This window comes from Dromaius novaehollandiae, chromosome 12, assembly GCF_036370855.1.
Source record: "Dromaius novaehollandiae isolate bDroNov1 chromosome 12, bDroNov1.hap1, whole genome shotgun sequence".
Classification (NCBI taxonomy): domain Eukaryota; kingdom Metazoa; phylum Chordata; class Aves; order Casuariiformes; family Dromaiidae; genus Dromaius; species Dromaius novaehollandiae.
In genome coordinates, this window is record NC_088109.1 from 8,098,007 (window position 1) to 8,121,662 (window position 23,656).

General features: G+C 40.4%; 1 protein-coding gene across 8 annotated transcripts in view; it reads right to left on the reverse strand.

Annotated features, from left to right (window-relative positions):
- Nucleotides 1-23,656, reverse strand: part of IQSEC1 (IQ motif and Sec7 domain ArfGEF 1) — a 340,763-nt gene that overhangs the window by 259,497 nt on the left and 57,610 nt on the right. For 6 of the 8 annotated variants that reach the window (XM_064518856.1, XM_026099533.2, XM_064518858.1 and 3 more), the window contains exon 2: nucleotides 17,227-17,256. The exons of the other annotated variants lie outside the window; for them this stretch is intronic. In XM_064518856.1, the coding sequence (XP_064374926.1) occupies nucleotides 17,227-17,256 (30 nt within the window). The remainder of the gene's footprint in view (nucleotides 1-17,226; nucleotides 17,257-23,656) is intronic. 8 annotated transcript variants of the gene reach the window in all.

The following is a 23,656-nucleotide window of genomic DNA, read 5'->3' on the forward strand; positions in this document are numbered from 1 at the left end:
AGCCGCCATCGGTTCTGATCCGAGTCTTCCTTCAAGAAGGGGACACTCTGCTCCTCCCCTCCGTGTGCAGGGCACACAGACCGACTTTCCCCAGGAAATTTCTCCTTGCCAGAAGAACGAAAACGTGCAGCAAGCATCCTGGATTAAGTAGCAGAAATGACTATTTGAATATTTGTCTATGTTTGCCTTTCACTACAGATTTACTTTGTGGCTGAGCCACCTCATTTACTGTGCTGCAACTCCATCAGTCTCTGATTCTGTTATTACTCCCTGTTATTGAGGGGCAGCTCCGTTTATCTAACTGAAGGTATTGCCAATTTAAATTAATACGTGGTAGCAGCAAGCCATTCTCTGAATTTTAAATTACATTTCTCCTTGAATGTCTTTAAAATAAAAACAAACAAGCTACACTACCTTAAAATTTTTCTACTTGAGAAGAAGAGCTGGCTGAGCACACCAAAGCTATCTTACACTGCTGGGACTCAAAATTAATCATTTAAGTCTATGCAACTTCAGTAAAAATGGGTCAGATCCCATTACTTCCCCCTGTGCAGGCACTGAGTGCCACTTTCAAAGAATCCAATTACTTTTGTAGGCTACTATCAAAAATTAATGTTTTCTCCCCATTTCTGTTTCAAATGTCCTCTTACATCCCATCCCCTCAACATCCACCAAGTCACATTACACACATCTTGTCTCAGGCTCCTCTTTCTGCCAATTCCCTGGAAAAGCTTAGTATTATCCTCACCCAAGTTTAAGGCTGTCTTGGCACTAACCTTCCTCTCTCCTAATCTAATCTAATCTCTTATCTCCTATCTTGACTTTTCATTAGCTCCTGCTTTGCCCCCTTCTCCACTGACTCGCACTGCACACTCCTTCAGTGACCTTCTGAACAGATGCGGACGTTTCACAGCCAATGCATTTTCCCCCCCTGCAGCTCTCTGTACCACAGCCGGCCTTGACTGCCTGTGCTCCCACGTTTTAGCCACTGCCTCCCCAGGAGAGAGCTGCTCCAGGCGGGCCGGGGTCAAGCTGCTCCCCATGAGCTGCAGCACTCAGACATTTCAGGGGCTGCCAGGGGCTGGTGGCCGAGGGGAAAGAAGCAGACTCCAAACAAGATTCCCTGCTACCAGGCACATGGAAACACCAGGCAGACCCCTGCCCCCCACCCGTGCAGGGCTTTGCACACAGAACAGTTAAGCTACTTTATACTTAGTCTATTTACCTAAGCTTATTTTCTTCTGTAAAATTTGTAATTCAGTATTAGAATTTTTGAACTTCTTTCTAGTATTTCATTATGATTTATCAGAAGGCATTTCCCCTCCAACTATCAGTGATTAAAAAAATTCAGTTCTCTCCCACTTCTGTAACCCTTCCTGGCTGTATATATTAAGCGTAAGTATGGCAGACTTTGCAGGGAATAAATACCACCACCACCTATTATTTCATGTTTCAGATTTTTTAAGTCCTTTGCAAGTTTCCATTATAAGCTATAAAGAATAACTATTTTTTTTTAAATACATCTTGAAATCCATCACAGTGAAGTTACCTCCATCTTTCCAGAAGACACCCTCTCCACTGTTTTCACCAGTCAAGCCCGTTACCTTGCACAAAGAGAAGGTAAGCATCCTGCACTTCGGCCACTCCTCACAGGAAGGGCCACAGAAGGCACAAGCAGGGAAAGCGCAGTCAGTCTTGAGCAGACCCTTCCCTCCCACAGCAGCCTCCCAAAGCCTGCAGGTTCTCAGCTCGCGTGGCTCTGGCAGTGGCAGTACAGAGGTTTATGTGAAGTAACATTGCCACTGTGCAATGCAAACAAGGAAGAAATGTTCCACCAAATATATAGCTCACAGTACTAATAACTGGGTCGGCTGAGGAATTCCTGCGAAAGGCAAGACGAGGTTATGTTCTCTGGCCTTCAGCGCCAGCACACAGCAGTCCAGCGCGCTGCAGCGCAGACAGGCGACCACAGCCTCCAGTGGGGACGACGCTGCCTGAGGAGCAGCATCCCGCTTGCCCTAGGGGAGGGAGCAAGAACATGTAGTCTGACCTGTTCCCAGTTCACACCCGGGATGCCTTTGGACTACTTGCGTTGTAAGGATAGGGAAAGTTTTCAGGAACCCTAGTGAACGTTTCACTAGGCTTACCAAAATTTACCCTGTGGTATTCAGTGTGAACAAGTTTACGCGGAAGATACATGATATGATCTTGTTGATCAAGACCTCTCAATGCCACATTTATCACTTTTTGTAAGATTGCTTTCATCTAAGCACTTTCTGACTTCTCACTGTGTACTTGTACTGTTTCATGTTCTACTTCTTATTCCTTATTTTAAATGTCGGTAGCTTTCATTATAGATGCCAAGCTAACAGAAAATTAATATCCTGTGTCAAGCTTATCTTCAAGTATTAGTGGAGAAGTAAAATAACTGATCTGGATACACAGTCTTAAATTTATATTCATTTAACACACACACACACAAAAACACTCACCTTGTCTTCATAATTCACAATATTTCCTATTTTGTACAATTAGCTTTTCTGCTTAGTAAGGCACTTGACCACTTCAATTCACCACCTGGCTGCTTAAATTCGGTCCCAGCCAAGCCAGAAACACTTACAGCATAGGCCCCCAGCTCAGGATAGCTGTGGCACTTCACAGCAGAACAAATCCTTCTAGAAGGTATTAGTAGTTCCCCGTGTGAATTCACCTACGAGCCTGGGGGCAAAGCAAAGCTGGAGCGCGTAAGGAATTCTTGCCCCTTTTCCCGTTCTAGTGCAAGTATTGAACGTCTTGTGCCCCTGGCCTTAATACTACTTCTACCACCTCTTTTTTAATCTTAGACTTCCAACACCATGGTATCTGACCTACCAAGCCACAGAAGACATGCAAAAGTAGTTTTAGATTGTACAGATATCTGTTGATGTGATTCAATTATTTTGACGCAGAGGGGGGAGGCAGGAGGGGGGAAAGTAATCAACTACTGCTTCAAAATCTCTTCCCTAGGAAAAAGTTTAACCTCCAAAACACTTCTGTTTTCATTACCTGATATTCCAAAAAGGTAAATCCATACTATACCATCTTTCAAAATAGCAAACTCAATCTGGATTCATAGCAAGAGTTCATTTAAGGGTCAGCTAAGCACACATTATGTTTTACAGTAGGAAGGCAATGTGCATCAGCTCCAACTGTTACAAAGCAATTGACAGGTAATAGCTACAACTCATAATTTAAGCTCAAAAACAAATATCTTACCATCCAAAAAAGTGAGCATAAATGACAAATTTACATTCTACAATGAGAATTATTTACAGCTGCATGAAACTTGCACAGCTTTATTACAGGTGTTTGCCTATGCAGGATAGTTCTCCTACTTCCACCCCACAGCAAAACAAAGACGCTCAAGTCAGGGAGAGCTAACGGCATCTGGGGAATCTACAGCGGGAAGAATGGACCTGCAAATACTCCACAGAGATCAGTGCAGGCTGTCCATTTGCTTGGTTCTTAGGTTTAAGATGAAATTCTCCACTCACATACTACTTTTCACTACTGTTACTGTTAGGGGAGAGTATGACAAAAAGTAGCCTAGGTTTTAACCTATGGATTTCAGAACAAAAGTTAACACCTCTTGCAGGCTGGGTTAAGGGCACTTAGATTTTTCACTTGAATCAATTTAATAAGCTAAAAATTCTCACTTGTAACAGTAACTGAGAACAGCCAAGCTTTAAGATCCACATCTACCTTTCTGAATAAAGAACTATGAATTCACTTGTCTACAGAAAAGCCTTACTGCAGCTTTACATCCCTCTTCTATGGCCAGTTCTCCACTGGCTGGGGCCTAGTAGCCTCCTACGTTCTTCCAAAGAGGAGATACCAATTTTGCCACTAGCCAAGCACCAAAACAAACAAAACCACCAAAAGCCACCCAAAAAACAAAGCTAGATTCCATTATTTTCTTATCAAACCATTTGTCTTGCCCTATTTTGGTCAGGGAACAGCAGCAGGACCTCTGGCCTTGAAGTGATAATGAAGACGCTCATTACTGAATCGTACATTAAATGCCCTCCACAGAAGCCTCAGACTGGTAGTGACTTAGGTTACACACACTTTTAACAGAATGAAAGGCCAACTGCTGTTCATTGTTGCTCAGTAGATGTAGGAGCTTTTTTTTTTTTTTTTTTTTTTTTTTTTTTTTTTTTTTAAATTGAGGAGGTTTATACCACCCAACATTACATGTTTTTTTTGACACTATAGTTTCAATGATCTTGTACTTGCAGCAAGATACAAAGCTAAACAACTACTTATGAGCATCAAGAACAGTGTTCAAGACTCATTAGCACTTAAACTCATATAGAGTATATATGCATTTAAGTGCTAGTGAATATATTCTATTCACACATAGAACATATAGGCATTCAAGAATTGATACTCATCAAGGAAGTTTTGGAGAATAGTACTGTACCTATGACATTAAGTATATGGAGGGTAGTACTGTGCGTATGACATTAAGTATGTCTATGAGCAATCTGTCTGTCCAGTTACCTACTGGATCTCCCTAAAATGTAGCTAGAGTGAGCTGAAGTGAGGAGTCATCCTTGAAGCTTCCCTCTGGCTTCTTCAGCTTTTCTCACTTAGGATGTGTTCATACTACTTGCTTGCTACAAAAATAATTCAGATAAAGGGAAGGAAAAATCTGGTAAAATCCCATTTTTCCCCTACACAGTTCCAGAAGCACACACTCCTGTTGGTACCCAGTATGGAGTTCTAACAGGATGTTAACAGACTATTCTTTTAAGAGTGATTAAGGTTTGTCAAATAATATGTATTTAAATGCCTTACGTGAATTTCTTTAGAAGTAATTCAGTATGTTTTATTGACACATATACTAAAATGACTCTGACTGAATTGCTTCTATACAGAAAATTAGCATTCTTAAAGACATCTGAGTCCTTTAAGCACACAAGTCATCACATGTATTTAATGTTGTTATAGAGCACAACTACTTCTCACAGGCCCTTTTGGATCCATATTTACATAAATGCATTCAAAATTTCATATTCTTTTAAGTTCAGTTTAAATCCTGACTATTTAACACTCAGATCAGTATAATACGCTATATCAATGGGAAACGTGCATGTTATTGGAACAATATCGGAAGAACTCAAAGTTCCCACACAACTGAAGATTGGTTTGGTCTTGAAGTTGTGGAAACCATATATTCTATAAACAGAAGCTTAATGTGACCAAGATTTACTTTAGAGTTGTTTAGGAAAATACGTAGTTATCATCAAGTGTATGCTAGGAGGGAACAACAGCACAAGCTGTTATGCAAACCCCTTAGAACACGAAACAGTGTAGACTCAGTGCAGATCCTGAGAGCATTTAAGCTTTCTGTTTCATGCTATCAAAATGGCATTGCTTTCTTATGTCTTCCCAAAATTTGTCTACTGCTTCTTTTCAAGAAGACTGCTGTTAAAGAAACAGACTTAAACAGCAGATGCATTATATTCATAGTGTCGAGGCACTGCAATCACTGCACGTCACAAGAAAGAAGGTACGTTTTGTATCCTGAGGCACTAACAAATGACTCTCACCTGCTGAAGCAAAGACTTGAAAGGACCATCTCCCACCCATTCGGTTTTTAAAGACTGCAATAAATGGATTGCAATAAAATAAGGGTCTTACAGCAAGAGCAAGAGGAGAGAGAAGACTCATCACTTTAGGGCTAGAGCTACATCCTAGGCAGAATCAGCTGGTTAAACAAGGGATTGAACAAAAAGCACCTCCTCCTCTCTCTGTAGACCCTTTTATCATCTCCAAACAGCACACAGCAGTGAGCACTTCCAGAGTCAGAGCTACTTCACTGCCCATAAGTCTACAGTCCCTGTGCCAGCATCCCCTCAGCTCCGCTAGCATGCACAGGTGTCACGAAGCTGCTACAGAGCTCATAGCGCTGCGGAAGAACGGTTCCCTGAACAGACATGCATCTTCAAATTCCTTTTCCTGGGAACACAAATAATGATGCAGAGGGACAAGATTAACATTAAAACCACCTTTAAAATATATGCTTATAAAAATTACAACCAGGAGTGAGCAGGTCACCCTTAAAGAATCCCTAGTCAAACCATTCCTCTGCAAAAGGAAGAGCAGACATGCTTAACTCTCCACACTCGATCCATTTTGCACTTTGGTTTGATCGGCAATCATGCCAACAGTTGCAGACATCAGTTATGCAGTCTGAGCTTGCACCCATCTGTCAAACATGCTATACTACCAGAGTGCCAACTTAGCACCTGCACAGCCTGTCACAACTGCATTTTTACCCCCTTAAAATTGCAGACTCATTTGTTCTTATTGCTAGCAAATGGCCTAAAAAATTCCAAACGGCTTTTTCAGGAGTGAAAGCACTTCAGGTTTTTTTTTTCGCACTTCCATTCAGCTAGCCAAATGAATCTCTCGCCAACTCAATGTAGTAATTGGCACATGGGCTATGACCATTTCCTGAGTGCCAGTTTTAATCCTAGATTTTTTTAAGCAGGGCTCAATTGCTGCAGGAAAAAAAAGGGTTATGTCTCTATCTTAAATGGTCTCATGATTTTGCTACAGGATCTCTCTCTCTCTCTCTTTTTTTTTTTTTTTTTTTAAATAGAAGTAATCTACCTTCCAACCCAGTAACTGGATGTCTTCACAGGAATATTATTCTTAAAGTTTCTTTAACAGTTTTTGTATTACTATTAGTCACATCCTGGAGCCAAATATTAAAGTAACAAGTTTACAGCTTCATTCAATAAATTAAGTTTTAGTTTCATAAGTAGTACCCCTCACCTAACAAAAAAAATGCCAAAACAAAAGAGCAAAGGACAGAGAAGAACAAACTAAAGAAGAACTCCCACGACAATCGGTCTTACTCCGATGAGGTCTTCTAGCCAGCATCTGGGCAAAGTGACAGGCACCAGGGGCTTTGGCAGGGATGGGACGGCAAGTGAGGTAGCATGACACCACCTTTGGTCTCCGTCACATGTCTCAACTTGTTTCTTTTGCAATATAGAAGTTCTGCACTCTTCAAAATTACAGCATCAGCATAACCCTACCATCCTCCTCCACTTTTGATCAGTTCGTGATAGGCATGATGCACAGATTGGAAGTGCCGACAGTTCTCCTGTAACGGTGAAATCAATTTTAGAATGGCTGGTGGGAAAGGCAGCTACAACGTCACTAAAGTACAAACTAGACAGTTACTGAGGCTAACGACAAATCAGTCAAGGGCTCTGGACTACAAGTAATTCAAAGACACCGTACATTTCCCAAATCCAAGTCTTTTGTCCAACAGTTCTGACCAGTGCTAAGAAAGCATGAAGCTGTTCTCAGAAACAGTTTCCTGCTCTCTAAAACAGGCAGGAGTCTCTGCCGTGGCAGCTCAGGGGCCTGTGAACACAGCTCTAAGCACAGTACCCACACAAGCAGCACTTCCCTGCTGCTGGCATGTTTCTTCCTCCTATCCTCCTTCCAAGTCAGGCAAGCAAATCATTCAAAGTTTGTATCTTACTTTCCAAATTTCATGGGCTACATTAGTCAAAAATCTTTTGTTGGTGCACAAACATCCACATGAGGATTTTTATTTATTTTTTATTGGGTAAAAATAAGGCTGTTAATGGCATATTTTCTGTGCCTCTAAATGAGAACGCACTGCCTCTGAAGGCTAGGAGCCATTGAGCTTTGAAAAGGCAGAGCTAGTGAGAACCCTATAAAAGGGAAAGAAAAATCCTCTTTCCTCTTTCATCAGAAAGAGCAAGAACTGCAGGAAAGATGACCAATCACCACCTAGGCCACAATGTACATTGCTGACCACTACAAATTTATTTTAATAGTCCCTATAAAGTGGTTACATTGCAAATGAAGTGTTGAATCTTTATGCCAAGAATAAAATTAGGATACTTAGCTGATAGCAAATTACTGCATATTTTAGATTTTTTTAAACCCAAAGTGTTCCTTTTATTCTTATATTATATTAACATACTATGCTGTTCTCAGTTTCACCAAAACATAGCTTACTCGGCTGATCTTCCATTTACTTCCAATTGCACTTACTGGAATCCTTCCAAAAGCATCATTAAAACAGCTCAGACTGTGAACCAGATATCTAAATCACCGCTAAGTTCTAATCCAAGGATCATTCATGAATTACACTTGAATTACACTGAGCCACAAAACTGTCCAGAATACAGATTAAAAAAGTAAAAATGAAAGATTGCCCTCTAAAATTCTCTTGAGCAGTTAACTATTTTTGCTGCCTTTTTTCCTGTTGGATAGAGTTAGTCTAATGATGACTGGAATTAAATAAAGCAATGAGACCAGGAAGAAGCAGTACTATAGAAGTTCTCTCTCCCATTTGATTTTAAGTCGTCAATGTGCATACATGACATATGAGCTGTCACACCGCATCCAAGCCAAAGGTTGCTTTAGCCTAGAATCTTAAAGTCTAATCTAGGAATGCTTTGGAAAGAAACAAGTCACGTACAAAGAAGCACAGCTTTTTTTTTTGCCACTGCACATACATACAGACAAGTCATTAACAGAATTTGTTGTCTCCTATTCATGACCCTGTCAGTTTGCATACACACACAGATTCCCAGTGGTTAGTATAGACTAGATTTTCAGTATTCTGGACAGAAAAATATGCCAGTTAAATCTGAAGTCAGGTTTTATTCCTCTCCTTACATGGCTACTCAAATGCAATCACTTGTCTCACAAAAAAAAAGATAACTACTTCAAATTCATAAACTAAGCCAACTTCAGATCACAGTCTGTCCTCTGGAGCATCAGCCACAGCCACAGCAGTGAGGGGCTACCTGGACTCACTGTGTGACAACTTCGCCTTCTAACAATACACTTCCTCCAGGCAACAGTGGAATCGCCCGTGGACCAAGGACAGCTTTGCACTGCCCATCACATGCTACACTCTTCTGAAGCGCAGACATCATGAGAAGCCAGGAAGGCAACTTGATTTAGTATAAGCTGCAGAGCAGGATCTCTTCGCCCTACTAAAACAATAATCCACATAGCTGGTTGGGGGCCCAATGAGAACCCTCTCTAATAGCTGTGCTAAACTACTCGAAACACATGCTGCTCCTCTTCAGGATGAGCTCCGAACACTGGAGGCCGACTTGACTAGTGTGAGGGAGCAGTAATGAAAATTTAACCAAGTAATTACAAGCAGTTCAGCAGATGCTGCAAAACCAACTTTAACGAAAGCCACTGAAGAATATCACCAATCACACAGGAAGCATTAGATATTCCACTTTTTCTTCTTTATATTCATATTCTACCCCCTAGTTTTAGCCAGCTTTTCATGTGAAGCCTAACAGAAAAGAACAAAAGCAACTCAGCATTTACCATGGAACAGCAAAATCATGAAGGAAATTTAAACTACTTTATCTACACAAAAGACAAATCCTGTGGCATTACGAGCACTCAACTTATGAATTAAGTTGTGCACACATGTTGCTCATTAAGCAAGCCTTATCTTACGTTGTAACCAATGGGACTACTTACGAAGAACAACTCCTGCAAGAATTGAGCATAAAAATTAGCTGCATTGAATTAATGTGAAACCACTTACAGAGCTTTGTCTTTCCTTCAAGACTGCAAATTCAACAACTGCCAGCCTGTCAAGAGAATTCTATTGAGCACAATCAGCACTGAGAAACTTGCATAAATTACAGCTGTCTATTTCCAGTGGAAATAATTTTAGGCAAAATGCTTGCATATGCTAGTTTATCCACCTGGATGGTATCTGATTTTATTTTAGCAAGAATCAATTCTACTTTTCAGTAGAAAATATGAATCTCAGTAACTCACAAGTCAAAATACTAGTATCATACATTACCTGATGTGAAAGCCTCATTAAATTGGAAAGACTTGTTTACACAGCTATTAAAAAACAGATATCTGTTTTCAGCCCTCTTTCCCATTAATTCACCTTTTAATTCCATGCTATCATATTTCTTTGCCAATTGAACGTATGGAAAACAGTAATAAGGGAAAAAATCCTTAGTTCATGCAAAAGCTTTTGTCCCAAAACATAACTGATGTCATGGCTGTGATTGTAAGCAATCATTTACAGTAGCGAAGCTTTTGAGTCATGAAACATTATATCCATAGATTTAGTACATTGAAAAAACATCCATAAAGATAAAAATCTTACCATACAAAGTACAGAATATTCATGGATCATGGTCTTCTCCTGAAGATTGTCAGGTTAAAGAGCTTCCCCAACAATCTTCCCCTAGTATTACCACGCAGCTACACATCATGCTGAGGCAGTTGGGTGCCTCTGGCTGTATTGCCTGAGAACTAATATGCAGTTAACCAGTTTCTTGACTATGCTGTCTCAATACAAAAGAAAGTAATTTTCTGCTTTGGCATTTCTTGCAATGGACGATGCATAAAAACAATAGGAGATGTGTGAAGTACAGTGTATGTGCCTCACTTATATTAACAGAGTTGTTAAATTGGACTACTTAAAACATCTTTTTTCACCACTCAATGCTAAACATCACTGATTAGCTAGCAACACTGGACCGGCAAGCTTTTTTGAAACGTACTAGAAATTCCATTCAGCAACTCACAGATGTAATTTGAAACACACCAATTGCTGGGGTACACAGTCAGCACTGAAAATCAGTTTTAAAACACCTCAAAATGGGCACTTAAAAAAATTAAGGCACTCAGCATCACCAGGAAATCTTGAAGGTCTCGTTGCAGTTTAGAATCAATTTCTACATTCCCTTTCCCAAAACTGAAGTACCTAAAAAGCCGCTGTTGCCATTGGCAAGTTATTACTCTGAATACAATTACACTTGAGGAAAAAGCTTTGCAACTGGGAATACATTGCACTTACAAGAGCAGAGAGTAAGATGAATATGAAGCGAAACAAGTATTTGTGAAAAGCATGATATTACAGAGTTCAAATCATGACTGCCAGTCAGCTACAGCAAATACATGTTCATGTTCTGCTCTCTAACTGTTCAAAAAAAATCTCTAAGGAGATCAGCTGACTTGCAGGATACCGCGAGCGGCAGGGCAGAAGATGGAGGCCGCGGGAGGATTTCTGACACACCGCTGCATAAGACAGCAACGCGAGACTAGTTAACCGGGCTGCAGGAAGCAGCACCACCTTCTCCTCCTCCAGCTTAGCAAGCATCTTCCAAATACTGTGCAAGCCTCTAGCTGTGCCTACGGGGTAAGACACTGGAACAGAACCCGAGTCTGCTCTGTGCTGTGTCCCCGACCCCCTAACTTCAGTTAACTCACCTCGCCTGCTATTGCCTCCCGCCACGCTTCATTGCAGCTCTTCTGCATGCAGTCTTCACAGGACTGGGGCTCTGATCACCCAAAGGAGCTCCGATATTGTGCTACTACCTAACTACAACCATCTTCTCATCAAAAGGATTGCTCTGTATCGGCTAAAATTTCTTCCTTAGCAGCCTCAGGGATCATGTGGGCACCCAATTTAATGACTCGCAGTACAAAACTGAAGCACAAAGGAATGATTGAAACTAATTATCCCAACAAAGTCAGTCAATTCCTAAATATTTGTTAAGCATACATATACACACAAAGAGCATACGGTATGCAGTACATAGGATGAGCTGCCCACAGTATTTGTTTGTGGTTTCCCTTCTTGGGCATCTCTCTCGGTTACTGAGAAGAGCACTCTGCACTAAGACTTCAAACCACAGCATCTCCTGCAGACGTGTTACGTACAGCGCACTGCTTGCATGATTCCAGACTGCACAGGGTGACAGATTATTGTAAAGAGAAATATGAATAGGTACTCCCAATCTTGTTTCCCAAATTTTTCAATTTTCACTCATTCACATTATTCTGTAAAAGTAGACTTTTCACACTATTTTAGGGGGAAAATTTCATATACATTTTTAACACCAGGAGCATAGAGTTAACTATTACAGATGAGGGGAATAACAGCTCTGATGCATATGTACTGCTATCCACTTTTCTTTTTAATTTGAACTAATGTAATTACGTAATTTTAAAGCTGTTGGCAACTGCACAGTCACCTCAGCTATTAGAAACAGTTTCTGTATATTTTATTTCTCTTAGCAGTAATAAAACTGCCACTTAAATTAACATGTTACAACTCGCACTCCACTCTTTTTCAGAGGGCCAGCCTGAGTTTTATGTAGAAAACTGTAAGAAAAAGTAATATTTTTTTTATTATTATTAGTATCAAATAATGACTTTATACTTTTTTGTTCTAGGACTGCAAAAAAAAAAAAGAAAAGAAAAGAAAAAAAGAAAAGAAGAGAAAAGAAAAAAAAGGGAAAGCCTTTATGCAACAATTAAAGCAGCCAGAAACAGCGACCTTTACATGTAGCTACTGAATCATGTAGATCTCAAAGCAATATACAGAACCTTGAAAATTAGTTTTTACAAGTTTGTAAGTCTTTATTTCCCCAAAACTTGTACTTTGCAGGTTATCAGAGAAGAGGTTGAGTCACACAGTTAAAATAGATCATATTAAAAGAAAAAAACGAAAAAAACACCTCTGCTTCCTGCCAGACGTTCTCTCTCTTTGGCTCAATTACTGAAGTTTGTCAAGGTCTGTTGAACAGCCATTCCTCCCACTCGCCACTCAGCACAGAATCAGGCTGGTATTTCACAATCCTTTCTCACTCTAAAGCAAATTAAAATATTATTTTTCCACTTAATTTAATCTACATCTTCACAAGAATTTAAGCCTTTTTTGTATGACCCTCAACACAGAAAACTTTGTCTTCCATCCTTTTACACATGGATAGTAATTACAGTCTCATTTGGACTTTTCTATTAAATTTAGTCATTTGGCTGAATTTTTCTCCATAGCTAATACTTAAACCACCCTATTTGTTACTCTCCTCCAGGCTCTCTCCTCTTTCTTCAGCTATTTCTTAAACTACGTGGCTATTCACAGCACACCGCGCTGCTTTGGCAGTAGTGTTGCATCTGTCACAGCTCAGGAGCCATCAGAACCACTTGCTTTCTTACAGTACTGTTAGTTACTTACAGCCTACCCCATTTCACATTTCGTTTCTCTTTTACAAAGCTCACAACTGAGAAGGAACACAAATACTTGAAGAGGACAGGTCAAACCCCGCGGTCCCACTGACGAGGCACTCTGCGCAGGAGGGCTGCGGCCAGGGCAGCTCAGGCCTCGAGGGGCTCCGCGCTGCTGCAACCGACCCAAGCAGCAGCGACGGCGCGACACCGGGGACGGCACCGAGCACCTGGGGCCAGCCAAACTGCGCCTCACAGCTCGCCTATTTTACTGGTAGAAAAAGCAGCAAAGGAATACCGAGGGAAATGGTTAATGAAAACTTAGGTCTTGGAGCCACCATGTGACATAGGGCCATTAACCTCTCGGAGGAGCGAAAAAGGGAAAGAGAATGAGAGCCAGAGTACAACATCATACTACTAAACATTAACATTGTTTGTTAAACAAATTCCATTTTCTACTGAAAACATATGAACAAAGATAAGTAATTAAAAAGGACCATCACAGCTCACTGGCTAGGTGTTCATTACATCTGAGAATGTAAAGTATTCAGAGCAAGATAAATTATTTTATAGCTTTAGCATAAATACCCATGCTTGAAAATTGCATGGTATTCACCAAGAGAAAACCAATGCACGTTTATCATAATGCAACAATATTATAAGCAGAATGTATTTTACAACATCCCTTGTCATTCCAGAAAGGGATAATTCATAGTTTTTAGTCAGTAAGGAAGCCATGGAAAAGTCAGAATGACTCCCCACCTATTCTTTTTAAGCAGGTCCGCAGATTATCTAGAACCATGTTTCTTTTCTGTATGAAACATGCCTCTGCATAGTCAGACTTAGCATTTACTGAAATTCGGGGCATTTCAAAATGATGTCTTTTGGATAAACTTTTAGACTTATGAAAAGCTATAAGGCTTCTAAAAACAAATCTATCACAGCAGTAACTTTTGCAGCTCTGCAACAGTATCAAGTTATAGGACATACCTGTATTGGATATTCCATTGTGAAAAAAGAGCCAGCTATTTCAAAACCAGACTCTCAAGCTAGGGCTCTGATTATACTCACTCAGCTCCAAGAGCCACTGAAACTGCACCCGCCGTTTCCAAACCCCACCCATACCGGCACACTGCGCTTCAGACTTCTGCAGTCTGCTAAACAGAGGTGCCTATCACAGGCTTTACAAAGAAAGGAGGGGGGAAGGAAGAAGATACTGCTCTCCCTTTTGCATCCTACTTCTTCCCCTTACTGCTCGCTCATAGAGGCAGGCAGAACTGCTAAACAGGACCCTCCTAGAAGACTTAAAGTGCAGTGAGGATGGTGATAGCTCACGTTTTACAGGATGGAAGAGGGGATACGAACGGGGAAAAATGGAGCTGGCTGCCAAGGTAAACCCGCTCTACAAGTGAGTGTCCATGTCAGAGGTCTCAGTTCTGACCCGCACTGAATTCAAGACATCAGCTGCTCCTCTATACACCTGCTAGAAATGCAAACGAATGTTAATTACTGCACTGGTTACTCCCATGCCCGTGTCACTCAAGCAGGAGGGAGAGAAAGATCTCTTTTCTATGTAAGGAGCCACTAAACTGTCAGGAGATACAAGTATCTAGTGACAGAGAAATATAGGCCAAATTTCATTATCCATCTGATCTCAGAACAAACTTCTACCAGAGAAGAAGTTTAAAAAAAAAAAAAAAAGTGGTTGCATCTCTCAGGTTTTAGCTATATTTGTATCTTATGCACTGATGCTAGCAAGAGTCAAACACATTACAACCCTAACCAATACTCTCTTGCTTATTAACTGCAACCATATTGAGTGAAATCAGTCCAGGACTTCTGGTACCTGTCCAGTTAATGCTGGGACAGTACCTGTCATTGGTGGCCCACCAGCTGCCAGGAGCTCCTTGCTGCAGCTCCCTTCACGCCTTCCACTCAGCTTGGCCAAGGACACTGACCCGATACGGGCAGCGTATTGATCGTGCGAGTATTTTGTACTCAGATGCCTTTAACTGCATGAGGAGAAATGATGATTTCTTTTCCCCACAGTGCTTAAAAGCACTATCCCCTAAACTGACTTTAGCACCTCGTTTAAGATGATTAAATTTCATCCATCTAGAAATAAGAAAAAGGAAAACAGTATGAAGTAAATTAGCCACAAGGTGAAGAAGCTACCTAGAGATAAGTGAGTTTCGTCCGCGACAAAACAAACGCTCACCAGGATTTTATGTAGGCAAATATACAAAAGCACATGCTCAATGACATTTCACTTCTGCTCTGAGGAAACGGTGCAAGTAGAGTAGGTCAGGACTGAAGAGGCTGCCTGAGAGCATTCCCCCTTCGGCTCCTTCTGCTCGAGTGGCCTGCTACTGGATTCCTCTCCGTTAGCCTAACCTTAGGCTGTTGTGAAAGGATGGAAGTATGCCTTGCAGTAACTCAGGCTCATGCTGAATAACACAGTTAATTCACTGGAGAGAGGAGAAAACCCACCAAACGTCCTGCATTTTGTGCTGTACCTGCCCCCCACCCCCAGCTCATTAAGACGTGTGCTAGCACCATGGGCTGGGCACTGGTAGAGCTCTGTTAAGATTTATTTTTTAGGTAACACCCAAAGCAGCTCCAAAGTAAGTGGCTTTCAGCTGCGCTTACGCAATCTGCTCTAAAATACCTCAAAATATGGTCACTGATGGGTGAGCCCCACTGCTACCGAACGCAGGGCAGCAGCAGCAGCGATGCCGCGCACTGTTCAAATAACCAAATCCTATAGGAGGTTCAACAGGTCAAAATGAGACCGAGTATTACAGGTGAAAATGCAGCCTCAATTATATTTCCGTAAATTCACATACTAGTGGACTTATTTTTGATTTCCAACAGCTGATAAACATTATTCCTTCCATAGCTTATAAGCATATTGGCAACTCTACTGAGAGTTAAAAACCAGTAAATAAAACACAGGTATCTTACTGTGATCTGAACTATAGCAGCTAATGGTTTTGTCCAGTTCTGTTACTGTATATTAAGAATATGCTACCACCTTCTGCACACCCTTCACTCGGGGTCAGTTCCATACAGATTTTGATTTCTGTGGCAAAAGAAAACATTACTTTCAGAATATCTTTGGTCATTTTCTCCAAGCTTTCATTTCTCCCGATTTGGATCGATTATTCCACAATTCACTTATTTTTGTGGATAGTCTGCATACTGGTAGGCAAGAACTGGATTTTAATACTGCAAGTGATGGCTTTTTTTTTTTTTTTTTTCTCCTCCTGGAATAAAGGAAATAATGTAAAATGTCAACAAATGAAAAGTCCTGACAATTCTGAGAATAGCAAACCGCAGAATATTAACCCTGATATTTTGGACCTTGTTATCATTAATCAATGGCCGCACTCCTCCTGAAGCAAGGCATCTACTTAACCGTAAGGGTCTAATGCATAGGGAACTTTCAGATTCAAGTGCATAGTTTTAAATCTTCAGTCATGTTTAAAGCACTGTTAGGAGATCTACAAGTCTGACTCAACCACATGTTCAAAAAGGTAGGTTTAAAAAATCCCATCAAGTGTAAAATACTAAATGCATAAGTTATAGAAGGGAAGTATCTGATAATTACATTAAATTCACTAAATCATCAGAGTCTTCCAAGCGCATCAGCAATATTGTGACAGCAAATGAAGGTTTTCTACGTCAGGCAAAGAAGTGGAGATTCTACCAAGCTAGAACAAGCACGTGGACTTCTCCCAAAGCAGGTGCTGCTTTCACTGTGGTGCACCCCAAGAATGACAGCCAGCTCACTCCTTTGCCAGTACAAATGACCATTTAGTATGCATTTTGATTGAAAACCCTGGAAACTAACTTTAAGCAGTTATCAGGCTTCATTTTGTTAAGAAATTGAAAAAAACATAAGATACAAGTCTTAATTAAACCATACTACAGACAGAAAAGTTCAGGAAGTGCCATCTTATCCATTACTAGACTTCTCCAATGTAGAAGATCCTTTACAGAAAATACAAGTGGCATGCTAAGTAGAACCAAATTAAAACCACATTTCTTTAAAAACAACATTGCTTCTATTTTGTGCTTTTAAATAAAGTAGCACTTCTTAAATAAAGAAAGTATTTTCTTAGAACAAGGACAGCATGACAGAAACAGGGAATGAGAATGAACACATACCTGAGGCTTCTTGAACTTTCACCTTCAGACCTGTAAATTAACACACAGATAGTCAGGACATTACTACTTTTAGCATTTATAAGCCAGCTAGTCTAAAAATGGGAGAATTCCCTATGCATCTCTCCCTTTGCATTTCACTTGCTTTTTCTAAGGCTTTTTATACTTCCCCTATTAATTAACCATTAAAAAAACTACTTAGAATAAATCTCTTAGAAGTTTAAAGAAAGGATAACAGTTAAGGTCAATAACTGCATAATTACATATATGCTGTCATCCACTGAATCCTCATAAAGATCGTCTGTAAACACGCAGTAATAGATTTATGCTCTATAATTGTAAAGGAAGAACAGCAGCCTCTGACATTATTCTAAAAGCAGATTAGCTTTTACTTTTTTAGCCTTTCTTCAGTCTTTAGTTGGAAAAGGTCATAGACAAATACATTTAGTAATCTAACCTCCAGACTTATCAGGCACTACTAGAAAGGGATATAGTTTGCAAACAGAAGTCATCTAAAACATTTAATAACTCACACATCTGATTCTCACAATTATGCCAAATGAGGGACAAAATATACTACATTATAGGTGCTCTTAAAAGCCATATTTTTCTCAAAGTCAGATAATTTTATCAATGAAAACTGAAACAAAACCTCTTCGCCTCATTTTGTTTTTAGAGTGAGGAAATGGGGTTTGATATCATACATATCAACAGTTTCCTCCTCTGAAGAGGAACAAACAATACTTTTAGCGTTTCACAAGTAAACAAAATCCATAACAAAATATATGCAGCCATCTGCTCAATTCTGTTCCCTCCTCACCCCAAATCAATGCAGCCTCAGTGCTAATTGAAACCTTAAATACATCAGTAGATCTGCAAGGTAAAGCTGAGAAAAAGGAGTCAAGTGTATAAATCAAAGCAGGAGTTCCCATAAGAACCAAACCTCAAAACACACTTTCCATGTCAAACCCTTCCCAGGAACTCAAATAAAAAGGTGATCAGTACAAACTTGTAAAGGGCATTAAACATCTGTCTTTTGACATAGATTTTTATTTGCCTACTGCAGAACCATGATGGTGACTGCACAAACCAGCCACCACATCTTAACTTTGTGTACAGCAGGGCATAAGATACAACCAGAATTCCTTAATAATCAGTGAGAGAGAAAAATGAACCAATTCAGATTATTGCAAATACATTTGTTTCAACATAGTCATCCAGTTCCAGATCAAAGAGCCAGATGAAGCTTCTTAGCGATCACTCTGTCCTCAAATCACGCGCTGGCACTGCGAAACACAAGTCTGCCACTTTCTGTTGCAGACTTTGTAGTTTATAAACATATTCCCAAGCTTCACTGGATGAAGTTATAGCACTGAACACAGATACCCCACGCCATGAAACATCTCCTGAACCAGGGATAATGGGCTGTGCTGCTTCTTGGGCTTCAGCCAGCATCTTGGTAGAGCCCCCAACAGACACGCAGGCAAGCGTTTCATTCAGAGCCAAGTGGGGCATCTAACGCGACATACGATACCTCCAACCGTTTGGGGGTTGGCTGAGGTTTTCCATGCTTGCTGTCTGCCTCAGGCCAAACTAGCTTAGAAAATTTCAGAAATCTGCCTGCTTTTACAAACTAAGTTATACACAATACTTTCCTCTTTTTAGAAAAGAAGTTTCATGCTGAAGCTAAAGTGTTTGTACTTCTCACAAATTAACTGCACATCCAAATCTCTACACGAGTATAGGTGGAGACTACAGTGAAAAGCACAGTTTAAAAACTACCAGACAGACCATTGTGGTGTCTCGTATATGGCTTCACCATCCCTGTGAAAATATGAGACTATGTAGAGTTTACTAGCCAAGGCCTTGAAGTTTGACTTCTCTACTCAGATAGGTCGGACATGGCAGAAGGCAGGAGACAAACTGTGTATGCATAGTTGGTTATCGGTTCAAAATAGGTAGCAGGATGGACCAGTAAGGAAAATGATAAAAGACTACGAGGGCGCCAGAAGCTAAAGCAGAAAGCTAGTACAGACAAACTAAGCAGAAGGTTGGATCTGTTCTCGAACCAAAGGTCCTGGATTCCTCTGTTGTCAGACTCCCCAGCTGGCCTTACACTGCTTCTCTAGTAAAACCTGGTCTTTCTAGAAGGTAACAGATTCCACCTTACCACTTACCCTCTCTGCATTAATGGTCTACCTCAGGAGCCTGAAAAAAAAGTCCTGCTGATAATTCAGGTCAGTCATTAAGGGCTCACATGATAAAAACACCTGGATTTCAGTTTAATTAAAAAAAGTCGTAGTTACGCTTAAGAAAATTCTGTCAAGTAAACTAACGTTTGCAAACTCTAGCACTGAAGTAGTGATAAGTTAGGACCAAAGTTGCCTCCTTAGAACCAAAGGCAAGGGTATTGCTTTAATGTATGAAATGCTAAATATTTCATATCTTCTCCAGGTCATGACTGAAAAGAGACTGATTTTTTTGTATGAGAATGACTTCATCTCCTGTGACAATTTGCATAGTATGCTGGCAGCAGCAGAAAGAGTTATGACTAGCAGAAGTTTCATAACTCTTATGCCAGAAAAAAACCTAATTTTCAGGATCTCTCATAGAAACAGGTGCTGAAGACTTTTGTCACCTCCCTGCACCACTACATGTTCTAACATTATCTTGATTTTCCTCAAGCTCAAGGAAATCTTTTAGAAGTACAGTCTGAAAGTAAAGGAGGAAAAAATACAGTGGATGAAGTTAGAAAGTCTCTTGTCACATAGGATACTTTGGCACTGGGAATCTTGAAGGCTGTAGTTCAGTGGACCGGGCTACAGAAAGGTGGCCACATATAGCTACAAAGAATTTTGGTTGAGCATACTGACAGCTAATACCATAAAAATACTTTAAAACAGAACAAGGGAATTCAGTGCACTGGCAAATTCTACTGCCCAGAGGAAAATGAAACAACTTCTGCCTAGAAGCAAAATGCAGTAAGTATTTGCATTGCATAACCTCCGAGTTTGGAGCATCCAGGAGAGGAGGCAACTCAAGATCTGTAGTTGAGCACAACCACCTTTCAGAAAAGGTTTCTAAAATTGTTAGAATTGTCTTTTTACTTGAAGTGATGAAGAATTATCACCATCCCTCATTTAAGAACAATTCACAGTTAACAGGATCTTTCACCACTACATAAACATACTGTATCATTTTGTATGCCAACACAGTATCTAAAAAGAACAATCCTGACCTCTGTAAGATTTCTCATGACTTGTTACTGATATTACCATACATCCTTATTGGCATCACAAGATTTACTTTACTGCATATTGAAAAGATTTTGTAAACAAACAAGGAATAGAAAAACAATCCCACAAATCCACATACAGAAGGGCGCTCAAATGAATATTTAAGAGACAGGATCTGATACTGAATGGCTAATGACATGTTACTTCATTTTATTCAAAACATTTCAAAGTATAAGCATACGCGTAAGACCTTAGAGATTATGGAAATGTTCTGCATTTCCACCCTGGCAGCCTGCCTTAACGACACAGGCAGTCTGACGACCTGCCTTCATACACTCCGTGTCACCTTTTAGCACATGCAGATGAAGCAGGACAGAGGTGAGCGTGGCACGGGCTAAATTCTAGCATCAGGCTGCAACTTAATTCAACACTGACACTATGTTAATTCATGAATCTCTTATGTTTCCATCCACACATTTGGACCCTGTCTATCTGGTCACTGTGAGCTGTCAGGTTTCAGATATGCACACATGTTCCAGTAGACAAACGGCAACTTTAAAGCAATTTTTTCTACATGATTACTGTATCCCTGAAAGTTACTTGAACACAAGGGGAAGAGGAGAAATCAACTCACGTATGCATCACCATCAGTAATGAAAAAATTAATGAATAAAATCTGTTTAAACTGACACCTTCCCACACTCAGTTTTCAGCAAATTACATCTTGGAGAACATACACCTTACAATTATAAAAAATACTATATGTAACTACTTGTACTATCAAGTTTTCAAATATAGCTGAGACAACTGGATTTTTAACTCCTCAGTCTCCTGCTCCTCCCCCTGACCAGGGTCCCAAAGGCAGCGGCAGCAGCAGGCAGCAGCACACCCGCACACAGGCAGCGCGTCTTCCAGCGCTCTCAGCATCCCGGGCTCCTGAGAAGCAGCAGTCAGTCACCCTGGAGCACCTTTTCACTAACTCACTATTCTTATCACTAAAATCAAAGGCTTACTTTTTATAAAGGTGTTTTTAAGCAAGCAAAGGTGGCAAGGGAAAGACTGGGCCTTTACAATGTGCTATTCATCATGTTGTGTCGAGCTGCACAAAGGTTATCATCAATGGCTCTCTGAAGTTACTCCCTTTGCAGATGAGCAACTGTTTTCAGGATAGCTAAACATAAAAAAAAACCTGCTAAATTTTGCAACTGCATCCTCCAGGCTAAGATTTACTCAAGTAAATTCCACGGAATTATTCAGAGACGGTCTCTGTTTTACCCATGCAACAAGTAATTTTATTTGCAGGGCTGAATGAACACACTGCCAAGAAAAACAAAAGAAAACAAAAAAACTAAGTCTGAGAGCACTAGATTATCTTTAAGTTTTTAATTAAGGCTTTTTAGATCAATATTTAGCATTTCTGCTTAGGCTGCAAGCCTGTGCTAGGTTCTGGATTATGCTCTCCTTTTCACCTGGAAAGACCAAGGATACAGTCACCGCTGAAACAACGGTGTGAGCGTGCAAAAGTGTCTCAAGTCATATATTGCACTACTTTGCAAGCTTAAAGGAAGGGGCAAGTATAAAATCTATATCTTCCATGCTACAGTATTTTGGTTTAAACAGAACATAATCGATGGATACAACTAAGATATATCAATAATGAATGACCTGCAACTTTCTCAAGAGATTCCTCCTGCCATCTCTTGCTTGGTTCCGCTATTCCACCACCTTTGGGAGCAGGGCTAAGTATCAGCTTGCACGCCCCACCGAAGCACACGTCTGGCTTCTTCCTGACCCAGGGAACCACGGCAAACAAATCCTATTTATGATTGGGATAGTCAGAGGCAGAAATATCTTGGCTAATATCAGTATTTACTGTAATTCCACTTCAAGCAGAGACCAGGACAAACAGGTACTATCATAACAAACCTTGAAACACGAAGCAAAGACAAAACACATTACTGGTCAGGACTTACACGAGACAGGAAATGAGCAAGATGACTTAAAATCCTGAATACTTTTTGTTTAAGTTTAAATTAAATATTGCCACCATCCTCCCTCTGTTAGCCCACATCTTTGAAGACTGGGGATTTTAGAAGACAGCTCACTAAGCTACAAAAGTGTCTTAATATCATCTTTTGTTCTGCTCATACCCAAGGGATAAGTCATCATTACCTTCCTGTAAATGCACCAAGTAGGCAATTACTAACAAAGTACCTCGGCTTCCAGTTACTGAGTTAGTTGGTAATTTTCAGCAAAACATTCTTGGTGGGAAGTTGTCAGTTCATAAAAATTGAAAGCAATTTACAGGAACACAACAATTTTGAAGTCTTTCAGAAAAGTACGAGACAGAAAAGCCACCCGAACTGGGAATGTAAAAGATGAATATTCACGTCCCTTGTGGATTTAGATGAGAGCAGGGCCTTAAACTCAGAAAAGGCATAACTTCAGAGGCAGAGCTCATTCAGGGGCTTTTCCTCTCTCAAAAGACTTTAACAAGTCTTCGGCTCAACCATTTTCAAAATGATGTTGTTTACAACCAATGAGGCATATTATACAGAGCGATGCATCATGCAACTGCTCCTGCAACAATTCCAGACTTAGCAGATAGGTTATTTGGGCAAGGATTACAATTATTGCAATGTTCTGTAAAAACAGAACAGCTAGAGCAGTAAAGCCACTTGTAAAACTGTCTAAGATGACAAGCTCAGGACGCATCAAAACTCTGCTTTATGTGACAGAGTAGAAAACCCACCAAAAACCAGAATTTAAAACCCACTTTAAGACCCCACAAGTAGACAGGAGTATAATATGGTTTCACAGTCCCACACCCACAGCATCTGGTAAGTCAAGTCAAAAGTTTCTCCTATAGATAATTTATAATCCATGATAAGCAAGTGTAGCCACTGGCATATGGTCCCCTCAGAGAGCTTGTTATATCTATTTCTGGAGCGTGTGCAGTCAGCACTGTCCAGGAGTGCCTCTTCCAAATGCTCTTGCAGGGATCTCTGATGACAAGTTCATGAAGAAATCGGACTGATTTCGTTGCCCAGCCATTATCCTCTGCTGCACACGCTACTGAGCTTCAGGCTAGCTAGCATTTGGGCTGAGCTCTTCCTCTCTATCACCTTGTTCACTTACGACATGTTTTATAGCAACCTAGATTCTCTTTTCCTCTAACATCTGAAAATAGTTTGACG